Source organism: Micromys minutus (assembly GCF_963924665.1).
Source record: "Micromys minutus genome assembly, chromosome: 1".
Classification (NCBI taxonomy): Eukaryota; Metazoa; Chordata; class Mammalia; order Rodentia; family Muridae; genus Micromys; species Micromys minutus.
Window position 1 is genome coordinate 259,232,533 of NC_137969.1, and position 21,192 is coordinate 259,253,724.

At 44.4% G+C, this 21,192-nt stretch overlaps 1 protein-coding gene across 2 annotated transcripts in view; it reads left to right on the forward strand.

Annotated features, from left to right (window-relative positions):
* Window positions 1–21,192, forward strand: part of RAPGEF5 (Rap guanine nucleotide exchange factor 5) — a gene marked incomplete at its 5' end in the record, with an annotated part of 212,147 nt that overhangs the window by 132,750 nt on the left and 58,205 nt on the right. For both annotated transcript variants that reach the window (XM_080940475.1, XM_080940476.1), the window contains 2 exons: window positions 4,623–4,738; window positions 5,202–5,290. In XM_080940475.1, the coding sequence (XP_080796601.1) occupies window positions 4,623–4,738; window positions 5,202–5,290 (205 nt within the window). The remainder of the gene's footprint in view (window positions 1–4,622; window positions 4,739–5,201; window positions 5,291–21,192) is intronic.

Below are 21,192 nucleotides of genomic sequence, written 5' to 3' on the forward strand. Positions count from 1 at the left end.
GTCTAAAAACTAGGGTAATTCTGTGACTAAGTCTTATCCGCCCAACAAAGAATGCAGGCTAGCACAAAGAGAGAGCAAGCAGGTAGCAGACAGGCTTTGGGGGATTTTCTGGGTTGGACAGTATTCATTCTTCATTCAAATGTAATAACCAAATAGCCGCGTTTTTGTTTTGATCTTTTATGATTATATAGTGACCTTGCCTGCTGGTGATTCCCTACAAAATCTTTTAAAACAGAACATCAAGGTCTAGCCATAAGTGTCAGCTCAGCTCCCATGGGTCAGGGTCTAAAATCATGGGTTAGGGGAACATAGTGCTTTTTTCTTTCTACTCTCAACTGTCAACAGAACACTTTTGTAACCAAACTGCAAGGGAGACTCCCCTACAATCAAGAAAAATGGTCAGTCAGGTCTGTGAGTGATCTAAGCTCAACTACCCATAATTCAACTGGATATGACATTGTCTATGGAGGAATAGCATCAGATCCCACAGGCTGAGCACTGAACCCCAACGTTTGATACCAATCAGGAGCTTCAAGTCTTTTTTATCCCTGTTTCTGATCTATTGGCTATGCATTGGAGTTTCCACAACCTACCCCTTTGGTTCCATTGATTTTTCTAAAGTGGCTACAGAACCCAAGAAATACGTTTACCAGTTTATTGTAAAGAATATTTTAAAGGACACGAACAGCAAAGGCATATGTCCCAGGTACAACAGCTGCTTTCTGTGCATCTGGGAGGCACTGCCTTCGGGATACGTGGATAGACCCTCAATCACTTTCCCAGAAGCCCTTGAACTGGGTCCTTCAAGGATTTTAGTGGCTACTTCTTCGATTAGGTCTTTGGCCATTGATGACCACTGAAACCTATAGGGGTGGAGATGGGGGCCCTTAGAGCAGGTGGTTGGTTTTCTTAGCAACCTGGCCTTCTATGATGGGGTTATTTGGTTATTTTCCCCACAGTGACCTCATTAACATATATTCCAATGGGTGGGCAGAAAGGGATTTGTTTTAAGACGTCTGAGTTCTTCCTTTGTAATTCTGGACTTGTTCATTAGGGCTTCAGGAACCAACGACAAAAGGTTAAAAACTTAAACTAAAGATGCTTTTAGTGTGCTAACCACTTAGGAGATCGGCAGCCTTGTAGACACTGTAAATCCAGAACCTAGGACCCATCCCTAAGTACAGGTGTCAATCAGGGGCCTTTGTCCCTCCCCTTGGTCTTCACTACCCAACATGAATAAAGCTTATACGGTTGGCCCATGTGGTTGATTTTCAGCAGCCCTCAGTTTTCACAACTGATCTGCCCCTTCCTTTGTGATGATCCCTGGACCCTCTTCCCACCCTGGCTTCTGATGTCTCCTTGTGTATCCCTTGCCCTGAATGGGCTCCTGAGCACTTGGAGCAGAAGGTCTTAAAGCCACAAATGTCTTCTCTAGCCTCAGCAGTTCACTGAGATGCCGGGAAGTCTATCTCTTCATAACCGTCTCATCCCGGCTGCATCCCCAAGGCCACTTTTCCAATAGCATCTTCTTTAGGCTCCCAACCTCGCCACACCCCCTCCTCCAGAGGCTACCTCAGTACCAGTGCACTAAGAAAAAAGCCACTGCACACAATCTCTCCAGCTTGTTTCCGCTTGGCTGAGCTGGCAGATTCCACCTGAAAGGAAGAAGTCTCTCTTGTAGCCTGATCCTGAATTTTGGTTCTGTGTTCTGCTCCTACTCAGCCATGGCCACAAGGTCTTCAAGCTCCCCAGCCCTACACACTGAAAGTCTCGGGTTGCCCTTCCACATCACCTCCCTCCTTCTCTTAACACTCCTCACTCCCCCTCCATCTCCCTCTTCCCTTCCTTCCTCTCTTCTCTCCCTCCCTCTCTCCTTCCCATCCTCTTTTTTCCTTCTTTTCTCCCTCTTTCTCTTCCTCACTCCCTCCCTCCTTCCTTCCTTCTTTTCTTCCTCCTCAGCCTCTCCCTCACCTATGGATCAAATGCAAGGCTTCAGAGCTTTCTCTACCACTAAGTTGTATGTCAGGCCCCTTTCCCAAGCTTCAGTCTACGTTTTGGCCTTTGCCCCAGGTTGGCTTGAACTTGTGATCCTCCTGCCTCAGCTTCCAGAACACCTGGGCTGTGGCTCCTTCTTACCTCTTGCCATTTATCGTCAACCACCAAACCCCGTGGGTTCCACTGGCCTCGTCCTCTGCACTTCGAAACACCTTAGGGTGTGACCAAGCTAAGCTTCTGTTTTCTACAGTACTGGGGTACCAGTTAACTTAGTTCCGAGGAGAGCTTCTCTTACGCGTCTTTGCTTGCTACTTAGTGTTCGGCAGGGTGTCCTACCCAAAGGAGGCCCTCTTTGTCTGCTACAAAATGACTGTCAATTACAAGTTTTAATGCTTCTATTTCTATTTCAATGATCTGTCATTGAACATAATTTTCCACCATTAGTCCTAATATTTATTTTTTTTTACCCTAGCAATTACTGAAATAAAAATTTAATACCCCAACCTTAATGGTGCTGTTTCCTCCTTTTCGGGAAGAGGAATTGGGGACAGATGCCCAGACAGGTGCATTAATTCAGCCCTTCTTCATAGCCGGTTATAACACACAGGATTCTTGTGTTTTCACAGCAGGCGTCGATAATTTACATCTTCCCTTGCTCATTGATTTTTTTCCTATTCTCTTCTCCTTTAGTTGTAACAGGTTCCAGATGGAACCTATTACAATGGTATGAGATGCTATTGATAGTGTATCAATCCGACTCAGCTGCTCTCCTCCGAGGCAAAGTATGACGGCCATGTGCACTGCCTTGTCAAACATATCACTTACACAGACATGAGAGCAGTCCTGCCCATCCGCATGTATGTGTGCAGCCTGCAGAAGTTAATAATGCCATATATCACACGCACATAGGATGTAAAAGGTACTTCAGAATGACAGTGCCTCATATAAAATGAATATTGGCTTACGATTAGAGGGAGCTGGGGAAAGACTTTGTCTCCTCACATCTGTTCTTCTCAATAATAGAATTACATGTCAGATCCCACATGTCTCGGCCCAGCTCTCCCCCACCCCCCAAACCACGCATGCCCCTCTCTCCAGCCACTTTAGCTCACTTCAGCCACACGGATAACAAAAGAACTGCTTTGGAGAAATGAAAAGACAGAGATTTCACATTGGTATTCATGTTACAGGAGTCACACTGGCCTCCTTGGGGAGCTGAACAATGAATATCCAGCATTAATTGCCACAGACACCATGTGCCTGACCTTGCAGAAACATAGCACATCAGCTCTACACAGCAAAATTATCCACCAGTAAGAGATTTTTAAAAATGGACATACAATTCTTTTTTAATTGGCTGTTTTTCAGGATGGCCAATGTTGTTTGTTTTTAAGAAAAATCAGGAAGATTTTTTTTTTTTTTTAAGAAATTAGGAGTTGAGGTCACAGCTTTATTTTCTGTGGGCTATTTGTTGATATTGGTGCCTTGCTGGTCTTTTAAAAAGAGAATAAATATAGTGACGAGTAAGGGGTCTATGTAAGCAATTGTGCGGCACACTATAAGGTGCACTTCATCCACATAGGAGGCTGGGCATTCTTCTCTGTATCTGCAGCTAGTTCTAGGTTGGACCTTGTCAGCAGAACCAGCACAGGGTTCCTGTGCAGAGAGTTGACATCATCTTTCAGAGGAAACCTGCTTGTTATCAACTTTTCTTACTCCAGTCTTGGGCTGTTCTTTTTTCCAAGTCAATAGCAGCATAGAAGACAGACTTTTTCATTTGCCTTTTCCGGTTCTTTTTTCCTCTGGCTGTCTTCCTCTGGCTGGGTGCTGCACATTGGGAGAGTTCTATAGCAAATGCCCTGAAAGTTTGTATCCATGGCTTAGACTTGGGTTCATACTGCTGGGTCAGCAGGGATGGACACACTGGCTCTGCACTGTGGAAGCTGTGTGTGCAGAAATGGATGATGGTTAAGCTTCTCGCCTCTTTAAAAGGGACAGAGATGAAGTCAGTGCATTGGCCCATGGCGTCAGAACTTCAGCTGGGATGAGATGCTAAGTAGAGATCCTTTTTCACTTGTATTCGGGTAAAACAAGTACCTGATAAACTTGGAAGCCCCCCTAAAGCCTGTGAGGGGTCGGGGGATGGACACAGTTGGGGGAGGTGGAGGAGGGTTGACCTAAACGATCCAGTAGGTAGCCATCCGCCCACGGTTTAAAGCAAGTCTTAACCCGTTTGCTCAGTGTTTAAGAGTAGGCATGCTGTGATTTTTCAAGCCAGGTAAACACAATAGTACAAATGCAGTTACTGTGCTGTACATTTTGAAACTTTAAACGTTCCGCTCTCTAAATCCAATTGTTCCTGGAGGTAGGTTTAAAATAAAAATAAATTAAATCTTCAAATCCTAATCTCTGTCCCCCCCCCACAAACACACACACAGGTTGCTTTAGCATTCTACATCTTTTTTGTTTCCAGAGACCTTGAGCCGAGATTCTGTACTATTAGATGCCCGACCACACTCCTAATTTATTCCAGCTCTTTAGAGAAATGAGGTGAAGCTAGTTGGCGTCTTTTTAATTTTCTCTTCCCCTTTTCTTCTCTCATCCATCACTCTGATCTACAATTAAAGCAAGATGATGAAGTGACGATGGTTCAGGTTAAAGAGCAAGGCCAAAGTGTGCTGGTGCTGAAGAAAGTAGCAAGCTGTGGCCCAGCCCCCACCACGGGGAGCGCGGAGAGCGCGAGGTGAGAGTCCCTGCAGCCCAGGCACGCTCCGGTTTCCTACCCTGGCTGCTTCTCTTCCCTGCTCCCTCCCGCTCGCTCGCTTGCTCTGCTCTGCCGCCTGCCCTCCCCTCCCTCCTCCTCCCTTTTTTCTCTCCGCCTCTCCAGCGTTCTAGCTGACTGCAGAGCTCTCAGCAGCCAGATGGACTCAGTTCCCAGCGAAAGGACAAGGATGGCAAGATCTTTTAGCCTTTAGGGGATGCCTTTGTTAGGCAGCGCTCACAATGGGCAGCTCCCGCCTGCGGGTCTTTGACCCCCCTCTAGAGCGGAAAGATTCCGCGGCGCTCTCAGAGCGCCAGCTGCCCTTGCCTACCTTCGATGTGCCTTATTTCAAATACATCGACGAAGAAGATGAGGACGATGAATGGAGCAGCCGCTCACAGTCTTCCACGGAGGATGACTCAGTGGACTCTCTGCTCTCTGACAGATATGTGGTGGTGTCTGGGACCCCGGAGAAGATCTTGGAGCACCTTTTGAATGACTTACACCTGGCAGAGGTTCAGCACAAAGAAACAGGTAAACCAGGGTGTGAGAGGTTGGGGGCTGGGGAGGGGTCTTTTGCCTCAAAGCAGCAGCAGCTGATGCCATGTCAGTATCTCAGGAGCGAAGCTCCCACTGTTTTGGAGATCACGATGGGCTGGGAAAGCATATGCTTTGTGTGGCTCGCCTTATGCCTCTGCTGTTTGTTTCAATCCAGTAAATGGACACATGTAGTTCTTGAACAGCTGCCTGGGAAGTCGCTGTAGAAAGAAAATGAGGTGAGGGTAGATGTGTGTACTTGACAATTTTTGTCAAATCTCACCTTAAAGCCACTTGGCAAGAAGCCAGTATTCAATAGCTCCTGCGCCCTGAAAAGCAACGCAAGGGGAGGGGGCCGTGAAGGGGCTTTCACCTGGTCAGTAGGAAATGCTGGGTGAGACGTGAGAGTGGCTTCCCTGCCCAAATGCGAACAATCTGCAACCTCTCAGCAGCCACAGCACCTTCTGCCCTTTTCCAAACTGCTTCCAAACTGCCTGCCCAGCATAAGGATTGGAGTGCCCCATGTGATACAGCTTCTCTGACCAGAGATCAAAGCCTTATTGCCAGATGTCCTACCATCTGACTTTCCTCTTTGCCCACTTTTGGAAACACTGTTACTTTCTGTACCGTTGATTTACTGGTCATTTCTTTTCTCACAGAGTGCTTGCTTCTCTCACCAGCATTTGCCATCTGTTTCAGCATAGAGTAGTTATCCCCCGTGAACAGGCTTCTGACAGTAACCTGAAGTTTGCAGCTTGGTGACTGCCATATACTTTTTGCTGCTGCAAACAGCACCTGTGACCCCTGCCCCCCCACACACACACACATTGTGCAGTGTGTTGCACACATCCAGGAAAGGCAGCAGTAGGTTGTATTAGTGCCGGGCAACTGCTTGGATTTTTTAACCACACAGAGGAGACTGAAATACCAGCTCAGGAGCAAGTTTCCTCGTGTCCCAGTAGTTCTGCCTGACTCTGAGCGATGTTGGCTCTGTACTGCTTTACAAAGGACAATAAGAGAAGCAATGGTGTGTGAAATATGTGGATAGGTTAAAATGAAAAAGGAAACTGCACCACCTAAACACGAGTCTTATATCATTGTTTAGTTTAAAAGTCCAAGTGCTTTATCTTGCATACAATTGGGAGAGATTCGGTCATTGCTTACACTCAGATTCTCAACAAAATAAAAGTATCATTGTAGCACTCACTTGGTTACTTTGTATATCTGCAAACTCATGCCTTGTGCTTTTGAGCAAGGTTTCAGCGTTCTGCCTGCAGATGTAATCACGAGATGTGTTCCCTGTGTACTAATTTTCATAGGTTGTTGAGAGTAGAATTTCTATGACAGCAAATTGCCTGTCACAGAAAGGGCAGGGCTCCTTACGCATGGTGGAGCAGTGGAGGGTGGAATGGTTTGTGTTTCTTATCATCCTAAGCACAGAAATCATTTAATAGTAATTTGTTTGCTCTTCCCCTTCTTTCTAAATTAACTCAATCCATATCTTCCTTTCCTTAACTCTTGTGTGCTTCTGGAGATGACTCCGGGGCCTCCAAGGAGGGAGGAGTGCCTCACTGCTCAGATAGCCTTGCAGCCCAGGGGCTCACTAACAGATTCATTATCTGACACTGGAAATGACCTGTCACCGTCATGTCTTTAAGGCCAGAGAGTTGCCTCCTGTTTGCAGGGGGACATGCGTGTTATGTAGTGACTTTTATTTCTGCTTTCTTCTTACTAATACTGACCATTGGGTCAAATATGCCACTTGAGGCAAACATACAAAAAGCAAAAAGGACCGGAACTCATTGGACAGACCTTCTAGCCCCAAAATGAGTGGTTCATGAGGGAGCCTGTCTGGGACAACCTCATCTGAGGTTGTGATCATTTATTCAGAGTTTCAGTGACGATCTCATGGACATGTATATTTCTTCAGAGTTTTGTAAAGACATTTGAAAAAATATACAGACATAACTTTTCCTCTCATTGGAGGAGAATTTTATGAACATGGTAACTTTGAAGAAAGTGCTGTGTGTAAAGAAGAGAATCTTATGGGGGAAGTGGTATAGCTCTTTTTAAAAGATTTATTTATTTTATGGATGGATGTATGGATACACTGTAGCTGTCTTCAGACACATCAGAAAAGGTCATCAGATGCCATTGTAGATGGTTGTAAGCCTCCATGTGGTTGCCGGGAATTGAACTCAGGACCTCTGGAAGAGCAGTCAGTGCTCTTAACTACTGAGCCATCTCTCTAGCCCCGACATGGCTCTTTAAAACTTCAAGGAAAGGGCTGCCTTGTGTTCTTTTGTTGGTAGGTTTTAAGGATATAATTGCATATATCCAAATAGGAGGAGGAGGTTACAGTTTGTCAACAACTAAATGAACTGGATTTCTAAGGTGGTGGTGGAAGTCCCTAGTCACTGACAGGGGAGAGTGACACCTGGGCCAGGTTGGCAGAGACTCATTTTAGAGACCCATGTGTATGAGAGCCTAATGGAGGTGCACGAGCCATATGGAGGCCAGACTGAGAATGAGAAGGGGCCGCAGTAAAGTATACCGTAGTATTTGAGAGCCTCTCATAGTAAGATGGAGCCAGATGAGGCCCGTGTTGCCATATGTAACCCCCCCCACACACACACGGCCCGGTGCCACGGAGAAGAAGGAATAGAAACATCTGGAAGCCTGGACGAGCTGTTTTGGGCTCGTATGCCCACCAGACACTGGAAGAGCAACCAAACAAGAGATGCTTCACATGCTTCTCACAGAAGACACTTGTGGAAATGTGTGTACAAGTCCCGGCAGAGAAGGCTCCAGTGGTCACATGGGACAGATTGGCTTGATTACCCACTGGTGTTAACGCTGAAATGGAAGGAGTTGAATGGAACAGAAGAGAGAATGTGAGGCTCTGAGAGGAGGCTTTTATTTCTGTTGCTACTTGAGTCGAGAATAGGATAGAGACAATTCGACAATTCATGCGGCATTCTGTGGCCAAATCAAGCTGAGATGGAAATCATAATTTTAGAGGTGTTTAAAGGCAACCTACTTGTGTTTTTTTCTAAATAGTCTGGTCCCCAGACAATCACCAGAGTGATTTCATGAACCTGGTTATGTTTCCTGTACAATGACACTAGACGTAGGAGTCACCCATGGATGCATGTGGAATGGGTGGATGGATGTTTACTTTTTATGCTTTTATCAAACAAGAAGAGAATACTGGTGGGGAACTGGCAAACCGTTAATCACCCGAGTTTTCCTTCGCAGGCAGCTTTGAACCTTCATCAATCTAGGGCAAATGCCCTTCTGTTTATGATGAGACACCCAAATAGCGAGTGGCAGTGAAATCCACTGAAATGTAATTTTCAACTTTTTTTTTCTTTTTCACATACTCCATTCTTTTAAACAGAAAAGAAAAGGGAGAGTGGGGTGAACAGCTATTTATTTCTGATTCTGAGAAGGGACTGATGCCGTTTTCAAAGATTTTCTTCTCTTTCACGGTTCAGGTTCTGACTTGAAACATTCAGACATTTTAGAGGAAAAATCCAGTGGTTTCTGTAGCTCTACCTTTTATCTGCCCAGAAATAGGACAGACATCGCTGGGCAACCTCAGCCTGGGAATTGAAAGGGGGGAAAAAAAAGAAGAAGAAAATGACTTGGAGCTATGAATGGAGGATCTGGGTGGAGGGGAGATGGTCTGAGCCCAGGCTGCCCTGTTGCCCCGCTGTGCGCAGGGGTGCTGTTTCTACTTAACCCTTTCTCTCCTGCAGAGAACAAAGTCTATTTCTGTCCTGCAGGTTTCTCTGCAGAAACTGATTTCTGTTTCAAAGCAAGAGAGAAACTGCCTGATGGGTTACTTCCTATTTCCTTATTTTTATTTCCTAATTCTTTCCCCACCCTTTTGAACAAAGTGTGCTTATGGTGACAAGCTCTCAGGAAAAGCTAGCGAGCTAAGCAGGCTAGTAAGAGAGGGAAGGCCTCCATGCTTCTTTTCCTTAGGCCTGACCTGGTTTCTTTAAGCTATAGCTGCTTTTTCCCCCTCTAGTTTCATGAGGTTGTCATTCTGTATGTTCAGTTCACACAGGTCTGTATAGTATGTATTCTATACTACATGTAGGCTGTACTGTTGCAGTAAATCTCCAACCCCAATAAACCAGTGCAAAAACACACAACTCAGTTACAATACGTATAAGCTGCACGCCTAGACTGGGCAGATTGACCACTACACGACTCTACCCATCAGCTATGAGGTCCCTTGCTGCTTGTAGCTTCTCCAGGCCACCTGGTTCTGCTCCATCTTCCTTCCACCTCCTCTTTCTTCCATCTTCTTCCGCCCAACCCCCAGCCCTATTCTTTCTCCACTTCCTAAAATCTCTAGCCCCCTTTCCCTTCCATTGCCCAATCACAGGCTGTAGCCTTTATTTGACCAGTTAAAATGGGGAGAAAGTTCACACGAAGTCACCTGAGTATGTGATTCCTCCTCCAGCAGCTGCTCTAGAGAAAGCAGAATTAACATCAGAATATAGACAGCACCAGGGCAACCACCGCACTGTATAGCAGCCTGCCTTGGCCATCACCTGTTCCTCCACACTAATGGATGCTTGGCTTTAAGCAGCCTTGGTAGGTAAAGCCTGTGGTGAGAAACTGAGTTCCTCCCTGTTCTCCAGAGATTATATACACCTCTGTAAAAGCAGAGTAGTTCAGGGTGAGGGTAGGGGGTTGAATCTGAGTGTTCTGGGTGGTGAACCCAGGGTAGAAGTTCTCAACCTGTGGGTTGAGACCCACATTGGGGGTGAAATGATCCTTTCAAAGGGGTCACCTAGGACCACCAGAGAAGATAGCCATTTCCATCACGTTTCGGAAAACGTTACATTATGAAGTAGAAAATATTTTTATGGTTGAGGTCACCACAGCATGAGGAACTGTATTAACAGGTCTTAGGAAAGTTGAGAGGAAGAACCCTTGGCCTAGGGGTGTTGCACTGGCAGAATCCTGATTAAACAGGTTAGGTTTTTATCTCCTTCCCTGCCAGCATCAAGTTTGTAGTAACCTTGAAATGTGATTTTTATAAGGAAAGGAAAGGATGCTTATAAAAAATGTGATTTTATAAGGAAATGAAAGATAGAACAGATTTGTTGAGCCTCTTTCTTCCTGGGCTTGCCTTCCCCATCTGGGTCACCAGGCCAGCGGTGAGCCCAGCACAGACCCTGTCACAGCTAAACTTTCTGAGGGTAGACAGAGAAGATCTTAGGTACTGTAAGTCTTCCCATGACTTTATGTGAATGATTGGTACATGAACTTAATGGTACTGTTGTTTCCTTTGTAGTTTATATGGGTCCCCCCGCCCCCGAAGATTGAACACAGGACATTGTACATTTTAGGCAAGCATAGCACTTGTAAGACACACCCGCAAATCCCCAGCCTTTCATTTGAAATGTCATGTGACAAACTGACCAAAGTCATCTATCTACGGCTAGACACGAGCCCCAGTGAAGCTGAAACAATTGTCAGTGCTCAGACATTGCCATCCAGTGGCTGGGGCTGGGGATTCCATCTTACCCTGGCCTTCACGTGGTAATAATGGCCAGGTTGGCAAGCTTCTAAAGAAGAACTCTCGTGGCTCTGACCCACTGCCATTGTTTTGAGAACCTTTTAAGATCTACTCTAGGTCTTAAACACTTGCCTGTAAGAGTGAAGGCCGTGTTCCTTTTCTTCAACCCTCCTTTCCTTTCCCTGTCCAGGGCTTGATATTTAGCTTCATGACCATGGACCTCTCTCTCCAGCCTTTGCAGTCTAGCATGTTCCAAATTAAGTTTAAGAGATGTTCAGGGAAAAAATGTCGTACTTAGAACATGAGAACTGGACACACAGGTCTTGACTTCTCACTCTTGGGATGATGGGAAGCAACAAAAGACTGAACATCATTGATTCAGATTTTCACAAAGGTCCTTCCACAAAAACCTCTGGATGGTCATTAGGTTTCGTAGCTGGAACCGCTGCCTTCTGTGGAAAATTATGGGAGGCCAACGCCCATCAGATAATAAAAAATGTGCTGAAAAGGGCTTTTAAAGCTGCAAGTCCCAGATCTGGACTCCGTTAGTAAATCAGCTGGAGGCATGGAGCGGGCTTTGATTGACAAGAACTCTGACTGTCAACGCACCACAAACTCCTTCTCTTAAAGGGCTGTCGTCCTTGTTTCCAGAATATACCAAAGGGCCATAGGTCTGATCGAAGCACAAGGGATTTACCTGTGTTTGTATATAATCATCACTGGGAAACGTAAAGTTCCTTTGAGAAAATGTACTATAACAGGAGGTCTGGGGAATAGTCCTGATTTATAGCTACTTGTAAAATCCTCTTTCCAAATTCTGTTACTAAGCCACTTTAGGATATTCAGAAATGGTATACCACAGAAGAGGATCTAGCTCCCCCCCCCCAAGTAAAATATATACATTATGCCTTTATTCTAGTAACCCTTCTACAGCTCTCAACTTTTTAAGAAAGATATATTTACTATATATAAGTACACTGTAGCTGCCTTCAGACACACCAGAGGAGGGCATCGGATCCCATTACAGATGGTTGTGAGCCACCATGTTGTTGCTGGGAATTGAACTCAGGCCCCCTAGAAGAGCAGTCAGAGCTCTTAATCTCTGAGCTATCTCTCCAGCCTCCTGCTCTCAACTTTTAACTTTGCATCTTACTTCCGTGTTTCAAAAAGCACTCTATTGTACAGCATCTCTATATATGTGAATGAATGCCTTTGGAACCTTAATCTGTGTTCTCTGTCTGAATAACTTTGACTTCCTACTCAGCAGGTAACACTCCATTAGTATGCTACGGATACACTGAAAATAAGCAGGCTTTTGTCTCTGTAGTGCCTTATCTTCTAGTGGGATGAAACAAGTAATAAATTAAAGGAGGAAAAATAACACATATTAGATGTGGGTAGTGGGAAATTATCATTGTTGCAGACCGGTAGCTCCAACAACTAATTCACACCTTCCAAACCAAAGATCTTAAAAATTAACACAAGACAATGTTTAGAACCCAACAAAATAGGCTTAATTGAAATAACAGAAGAATCTGACATGTGTATATTTAAACTTTCTATTACATGGCTGCTCTGAAAGCTAAGGGATGCACCTCCCTGGAAATGTCTAAGAAAGTTGTCACCTTTGACCCTCTAAAATTTGGACAATAGTTTTCTCTAAGACAGAGAACAAGGATGCCACTTGAGGTCTTTTTCAGCCTATGGAACTGTCATTTTTAAATATTAGGTCTTTGTCTATATGCATATTAATAAAACTAAAGTCAAGAAAAGGCTAAAGTCATTAGACCATGCCCCAGGAGCCCCAGACATGATGAAGGCCACTGCTGATTTGCCAGGACTTGCTTCTCCACAAAGGGCAAAGACTTGACCTAGCTATTCACAGAGCAAAAATGTCCTCACTGGTATAAGAGAAGATTGAGCAACTGGGCTGCCTTGGGATGTGGTTTTCATTGTGCTATAAGGCTGCTGTACTGTGCCTTTCTGTGTGGCTTGTTTGGGTGAGGCTGGATTTTGATTTTTTTTTATTGTTGTGTTTAGTTTTTGCAATTCCTTTAGATTCTTTCCCAACTGCTAATACAGAGAATGTATTTTCCAGCCATAATTGAAGTTCTGGGAGATTTTACAAATTCACATTAGCTGAGTGATGAGATAGTTAGAACTGAGCAGAAATAATTTGTCTTAGTTGCCTTATATATTAAACAAACAAACAAATAAAACAGAGACCTTAGATCACATAAAACCTAAGGTTCCTACAGACCTGAAATCTAGGGTTCAGGTTACTCAGAATGACAATTCATTTATTCAAACCTTGCCTCATTAGATGGGTCCTTGTGTAGAATAATTGTCCTCATTTAATGGACTTAGATGTTAAGATAGAAGTTAATTAAATTGTGTCAGTGATTGAGAGTATGTTTCAATCTAGAAATGAGCCAGATGCACTCCCAGCTTTATTCCAAAGCCCATCCTTGTTAGAGGTGGGAACCACCAGTGGAAGGCGTAATCGAAGTAAAAGTAGTTCAACTCAACCTTATACCCAAACCAGAGCTTCACCAGAGAGAGACTCTTGTCCAGCACAAGACTTGCTTCCTGTCTTCTGGGTGTGAGGACAATCACCTGGGCAGCTAACCGTTTGAAAATGATTAAGAAAAAAAGAGGGAGAAGGGAAAGGAGCAAAGGAGGGAGAGATGGACAGACAGACCCACGTAGACCTGAACTCAGATGTCAAGTGGGGAACACCAGATTTTGGCTGCAGGTTTTATCTGGTATGTCCACCATCTGGGTAACTCTAGTCAGACCACCTCTGAGCATGCAGTTCTGTATGGGAACAAGGGAACTGGGGCCTTCACACTGCCCATAGGTTGTGGGTTAATTAACTTCCTGTTGTTAATGTAGCAAGATGAAGCTTGGTGAAACTGAGCTGAGCGCTAGATCCATTGTCTGGTCATGGAAATGCCAGCATCTCGTGATGTAATAGCACACATCAAGGAGCTTAATAGACGTTGGTGTAGTGAACAGCACACCCAGTATAGATGCCTCTTTAGAGGGGACTGAACTGTCGGGGTGGTTTTGTCTCATTTCTGAGACAGGGCCTCATATATTCCAGGCTGGCCTCATAGCCAAGGGTTTGAACTTTGAACTTCTGATCCTCCTTCCCGAGCACCAGGAGAGCAAGCACATGCCACCATGCTGGTTTTGTATATCTAGATCTTCATACGTGCTCAGACTGCTCTCTACCAGATGAGCTACAACCCTAGCTGCAAGATGCTTGTTTCTTGAAACCTCTCAGGCTGAGCCCACAATTTAGCTATCGTCTATATCTGAAGCATATTTCTAACAATAGGAAATCCATCAAAGTTAATAGAAACTGCTACAGTTTTTCCATGAGTAAATTTTTCAGTGAAAGGTAACTTATACAGTGATTGGCCAGCAATAGCAGTTAGCTTTAAAGTTTTTAACTTAATTTTCTATTTCCGTTCTTCTTGTGTGTTCTCTGCCCACTATTGTAATGTGCATAAAAGCTCGTTAGAAATGAAAACATTTAATAATTTAAACTAAAATGACCACACAGGCAACTTCTATTTGTTTTCTGTGTTTTTTGTTTTGTTTTGTTTGGGGTTTGTTTTGTGTTTGTTTGTTTGTTTTAGAAACAAATTGTCATGGTTTCTTTCCCTAAAGCAGTGGTTCTCAACCTGTGGGTCATGATCTCTTCAGAGGAGTCAAATGATCCTTTCACAGGAGTCAAATGATCCTTTCACAGGAGTTGTCTACAACCACTGGAAAACACAGATGTTTACATTATGGTTCATAACAGTAGCAAAATTATAGTTATAAAGCACCCGTGGAAATTATTTTATGGTCTGGGGGTCGCGACAGTGTGAGGATTAAAGGGCCGCAGCATTAGCAAGGTTGAGAGCCGCTGCTCTGGAGGAAAAGTGTGTTTTCACAGCTTACAGCTTGTTTTTAAACATTATTTTCTCAGTAAATCCTGGATGGGACATTGGTGTGCAGAATGCTGTCTTTTACTAGAAACACATGGTGTTTGCCTGAGTCAGGCTGCCTCCTTCCTCTCCTGTGAGATATTTGTCAGGCCTTTGTGGAAACACTGAAATGTAAAAGTCTAGGTATCGTTTACAGTGAGCTTGCTGCCCGCTCTTCTGTCTCCTGTAATAGAGCAGCTGAAGTTATTTAGATTAGGATGTCCCTCAGTGGTTGTACACTTGCCCCAGTACCTTCTAAACAAAAACTCCTGAAAATATGTTTAAGGTAATGTCAGTGGTTAGGAAAACAAAAACTGTTGTCTGTCTCTTTCTGTGTCTCTACCCGAGCCAGAGATGTGTGCTCTTTCCATAGGGTGACAGAGACTATCAGACACACCTGTCTGAATCTCAGAACGCTGTGACAGCTTCAAGTAAAATTTAACATCTTACCAGAAAAGTGGAAACAAACAAAAATCTTTCTGTGTGTCTCTGTGTATCTGTCTCTCTGTCTCTCTGTTCTTATTTCTGCTATTTCTGTCTGTCTGTCTGACTCTCTCTGTCCTGTCTGTGTAACTGTGTATCTCTCTGTATCTATCTGTGTTTCTGTATTTGACTATCTGTCTCTCCGTCTGCCTGTCTCTTTGTAATGTCTCTGTCTTTTTATGTTTGTCTCTCTGTCTGTCTTTGTGTTCTCTCTCTCTGCTCTCTCTACTGCTTCTGTCTGTCTGTCTCTGTGTTCTCTGTCTCTGCTTTCTCTACCGCTTCTGTCTGTCTGTCTCTGTGTTCTCTGTCTCTGCTCTCTCTACTGCTTCTGTCTGTCTGTCTCTGTGTTCTCTGTCTCTGCTCTCTCTACCGCTTCTGTCTGTCTGTCTCTGCTCTCTCTACTGCTTCTGTCTGTCTGTCTCTGTGTTCTCTGTCTCTGCTCTCTCTACCGCTTCTGTCTGTCTGACTCTTTTTCTGTCTCTGCTCTCTCTACCGCTTCTGTCTGTCTGACTCTTTCTCTGTTATCTAAATCTCTGTCCTATCACTCTGTCTTTTTGTCTTTGTTTTTCTCTTTCTCTGCTCTTTCTCTCTCTGTTGTCTATCTCTCTCTCTCTCTCTGCTCTCTTTGCTGTCTGTCTGTCTGTCTGTCTCTGTTTCTCTCTGTCCTGTCTCTCCCAGCGTGTGTGGGGGGAAGGGGAGAGCTTAGACTTGGAAGTGTGAAGGACTTTTAGCTGACAGTACTTTTTGATTATAATTACTGCATGTTAATCTCTCCCTGCATGTTTCAATCAAATTATTGTTTCATTTAAAAAGCACAAGGTCAGGGAGTTGCCGTAGCTGACAACGACATATCTGAAAGGAATAGTCTTTGTGTGGAGACTTTCTGCCCTTTCTCTTCCTCTAACTCATCTTTTCCTCATTTTTCTTCCATCTCTGGCTTTACTCTTCCCTTCCACTTCCCATCATCCTCCTTTCTACCCTCAGGCTTTCTTGCCTGACAACTGAAACCGCGATTTGATTCTCTTTGCAGCATTTAGGTTCCTGCTGGGCTGGCAATCCTTCTCCCAAATCTTAGAAATAAAACCCCCCCCCAAAAAAAACCCTCCATAATATCTTGTCATTATTTAAAGAGTGGCAGAACACAGTTTTCAGCAAATCCCCTTTCCTACGCCAGTCCTGATGGTCTTGCCTGTACTCAGCCTGTAGGGACAGTTGGAGCACCCCTCAGTGTGAACATGAACGTACAAGTCGTGTATCTAGGTGTGTATCTGTGCCTAAGTGCCCAGTATGGATATAGCCCAGAGCTCTTCCCACCCTACATCCCTGTCAGCATGCTTCATACATGGCAGAATGTCCCCTTCAGTCACCACCATTGCTCTGGAGTTGGCATTCCTCAGCTAGGAACAAAGGTCTGGGGCCACCCCACCCAGTGGCAGGAAGTGACTGATGGGTCCGGGCAGCTTCGACTCTCTTCCTAAGAGTGCTACAGCTCTCATATGACAGACAGATGCTCACAGACAATCTTTGGTGAAATAATTCCCACACCTTTATTTCTTCTGGATAGAGCTACACACACACACACACACACACACACACACACACACACTTTTGGGTGTGTTGGGGGTCTGACAGCAGATGCTTCCTATTGGCTTGGTCTGAGATGTTAGGGATGCCTCATCTTCATGTGGAGGTGCTTTGAGATGCTGCCCCTGATCCTCTCCATGGGGTGCTGTGGTCATGTGACAGGGGCCTGGTTGGGAGCAATGAGGCACCTACTGTCCTCTGTTATGTATGAGGTTCTAGGACTTCTGAACCCACTCAACCTTACCAAGTTTCTTGGCACAGTTCTCTGTCCCACAGTACACTGGGCCAAATTCTTTCTCTTCTGCATTACCTTCTAGTCTTGCTTGATATCACATACTGTGCTGTGGTATCGCAAGATACCAGATCTTAAGTCTAATTTCTGTCCTGTGGCTTTGAAAATAAAAAGCATGGGTAATGGCTCAGCAGCACAGTCTGTGGGTCCCATCTCCAGCACAGAGACCAACCCAAACCCCGCTGGTCATTTCATTCCTAACTGTGTATCTTCTGCTCATAGTGGGGCCTCTAATCCACGTACCCTCAGGCCTGGGCGAAGTGTGATCTGAACTTGGGGGCTTTGCATGCCAGCTTCCACGAAACTGATGGCCCCTGAAATGATTTTAGAACACGTGGATTCTGTTACTGTTGATTGGCCTGGTACGCACATCTCACAATTCTGACAGAACACATACTGTTTGCAAGCCTCTGCAGAGAGGATATCTGTTCTCACTAAACAAGAGGACACATGGACAGAGCGGCTTCTCAAAATCCACAGTACTGAGGTCAGGCCTGATAAATTCAGAATACTAATGGCAAAAGATGTGTTCTCTTCCAACTTAACTGAGAAATCTAAGAGCCAGATCACATAATCTTGTTCTTGGGCCTCTGAGGATTAGACATGGCAGCATACTATAACAAAACTCTAATGGCAATTTAAACATAGTGTAATTTTTTTTTTTCTTTTTCTTACGTGAATACATGTGGGAAAATGTGTTGGGATGCTGCTCAGGCCACTCAGCCGTCAGTGGCTATCCCAGTACACATGGGTGGTGCTTTCATAGCATGGGCAGGAGGAATGTTAGCATCCCTGCAGCAGCCTGAAGAAGGCCAGAGCACCCCACAAGCCACATGCACCCTTTGTCTTTTTCCCAGTGCCCAGAACTTAGTCTCATGGCCACATCCCTCAGCAAGTAAAGCTGGAAATTACACTGCTTTGTTTGGCTTCTAGTATCTAGGGAACAATGTACCTGGGGCAGGGGGAGATTGATTCTTAAAAAGGGATAAACTAGTTTGTAACTTTATAGATAAAGGTTTAGTTTTTAAAAAATATATAAAGTGGAAGTTTTTCCTGCTCTTACATTCTCTCTCTCTCTCTCTCTCTCTCTCTCTCTCTCTCTCTGGATGTGTGTGTGTCTGTATTTGTGTGAATGTGTGTGTATGTCTGTTTCTCTTTTTATCTCTGTCTTAGTCAGGGTTTCTATTCCTGCACAAACATCATAACCAAGAAGCAAGTTGGGGAGGAAAGGGTTTATTCAGCTCACACTTCCATATCGCTGTTCATCACCAGAGGAAGTCAGGACTGGAACCCAAGCAGGTCAGGAAGCAGGAGCTGATGCAGAGGCCATGGAGGGATGTCACTTACTGTCTTGCTTCCCATGGCTTGCTCAGCCTGCTTTCTTGTAGAACTCAGGTCTACCAGCCCAAGGATGGCACCACCCACAGTGGGCTAGGTCCTCCCCCTTGATCACTGGTTGAGAAAATGCCTTATAACTGGATCTCAGAGAGGCATTTCCTCAACGGAGGCTCCTTTCTCTGTGATAACTCCAGCCTGTGCCAAGTTGACACAAAACCAGCCGGTACAGTCTCTGTCTGTCTCTCTCTGTCTCTCTGTCTCTGTCTCTGTCTCTCTCTCTCTCTCTCTCTCTCTCTCTCTCTCTCTCTCTCTCTCTCTCTCTCTCTCTCTCAGTATTTATTGCACAAGGACAGCATTTGTTTTTAGACCTGACCACGTTTAGTCCTTCAATCAAAGTCTGTTCCTCTCTATGTGTTGTACCTGCTTCCGTAATAACCAGGAAGTGTGTTCCTGGGTTTTGTGATCCAGTAGAACAAATTATCAAATATGAGGGGATTTTATTTTTTTGTGGGGGAGGAGGAATTCCAGTTTATGGCAGGTTATCAGAAATACAAACAGCAGCCTGAGACTTGTGGTTGGTGTCCAGAAGAGGGCACACCTGTAGGACTGAACTCTTAACTTTGCTAACTTGGAGCACTTGGTGTTGGACTCCAACTGCAGGATGCCAAGCCAGTATACCAAGAGGGGAAGAAGTATTTTGTTGTGTAGAATGTGTCTTGTGTAGTACTGTATATGTGTATAATGGGCATGTACATGTGCCGTGGCATGTTCATGGAAGTGACACTCATGTAAGGGTCAGAGGACAACATTATGAAGCCCTTTTTCCCTTCCACACTTACATGAGTAATAAGGATTCAACTTAGATTTTCTGGTTTCCATGTTGAACTTCTTTTTCTACGCACAATCCATCTCACTGGCATTTTTTATTCTTTTACCTTCTCTGTGTCCTTGGTGCTATTTGTACCCCAAGAGCCAGGTGACTTCAATACTATGAGGAAGACCTACAGAGGTTGGTGGTTTAAGTGGTTTGTTCATTGTGGAACAAGACAAAGCAGGAAGGTGGTATGGCTCAGTGGTATTGTGTGTACTCAGTACGTATGAGGACTTGTTCTTGGCCAAACAACTTCTTGGACCAGTTAAGATGAAGGTGCTTCCTTCAGTGTAAGAAGCTATAAAAGAGTATGTTTGTCCTTAAGAACATCTTGTTCAAGATGAGGATGCTTGCAGCTACCCATCAGACTGAATATGGGGACCCCAATGAAGGAGCTAGAGAAAAGACTGAAGGAGCTGAAAGGTTTCCAACCCCATGGGAAGAACAACAATATCAACCAGCCAAACCCTCCACAACGACCAGGGACTAAAATACCAACCAATGAACACACATGGAGAGACCCATGGCTCCAGTTGCTTATGTAGCAGAGGATAGCATTGTCTGGCATTAGTGGGAGGAGAAGCTTTTGGTCAAGTGAAGGTTTCCCCAGTGTAGAGGAATGCCAAGGTGCTGAGGTGGGAGAGGGTGGTTGGGAGTGGGAGCATCTTCATGGAAACAAGGGGATGGGGAGAAGGGATGGGAGTGGGGGGCAAGGGGGGGGATAACATTTAAAATGTAAATACAGATAATATCCAATAAAAATTAAAAAATATTTTAAAAAGATAGTCTTGTTCAGTGACAGTTGATTTGCATTTAACATTGTTTCCCAGGTATTAAGCTGGAAGACTCCAGCCATAGCCAAGATGAGAACCACTAAGGCTTTAACATGGAGTTGATTCAGTTCTTTTGACTTAGGAGGGAGTAAACAAAATTCAGTTGTGATTCACGATTTTCAGTGTCTATAAAGCTCAAGGAGAAGTCTGTTGGGAAGGAAAGGCTGGATGCATAGATTATACAATTTGGTTTATGACTATTTTAGATAATTAGCTTGTATTTGTTAGTTTGGTTGTTTTGTTTTGGTTTTTTCCTAGAGAAGTTTTCACTGTGTAGCCCAGGATACTTTGAACTCTTGAACCTCCTTCGAGGTTCTCCTGAATTCTAGGGCCACAGACATGCGAGATCATACCAACCTACATAATTTGGCTTTTGAAAAAAAAGTCCATGCCTTAACAGTTTGAGTTTTAATGTGTAGTCAGCCAATTCATTTGTTTTGATAGCTTTTATGAATTTGTAGCTTTGCCTTAGTTTTTCTACAAGACTGTTGGCTCTGTCTTTCTGTGTGTGTGCCGGGTTTCTGTCACATGGCCAGGAACAGGTGTGGGAATTCAAGTAAACCGGAATTTTCTAGGCCTAACACACATGCAGCAGAATGCTGGTAGTGGCAGGGACTTGGTGTCTGGAGGCTGGTTATGAAAATTCTTGGTGCTTTAGAGTTAAAAGTATCACACCAGGACCTGGATTGACTCAGTTGTTAGAATGATCATTAATTGCTTGAAATACCCATGTCTCAGGCTTCTAATTTAAGATATTATGTTTAAATCAAATTTCTCTTTGTTTCCTGAAGCTTTAGCATGTTTACTTGACAAGCACTTAGGAACACAGCTTGTGTCTTTGTGTGAGGCTAATCATGTAAGCCTGCAGTAGCTCAGAGAGGTCAATGGTTTTATGGTTTTACACCTAGTGGCTCTTGGAACCAGGATTCTAATTTTTATTGGTAGTTGCTGACAAATCAGTATTAAACGTTTTTTT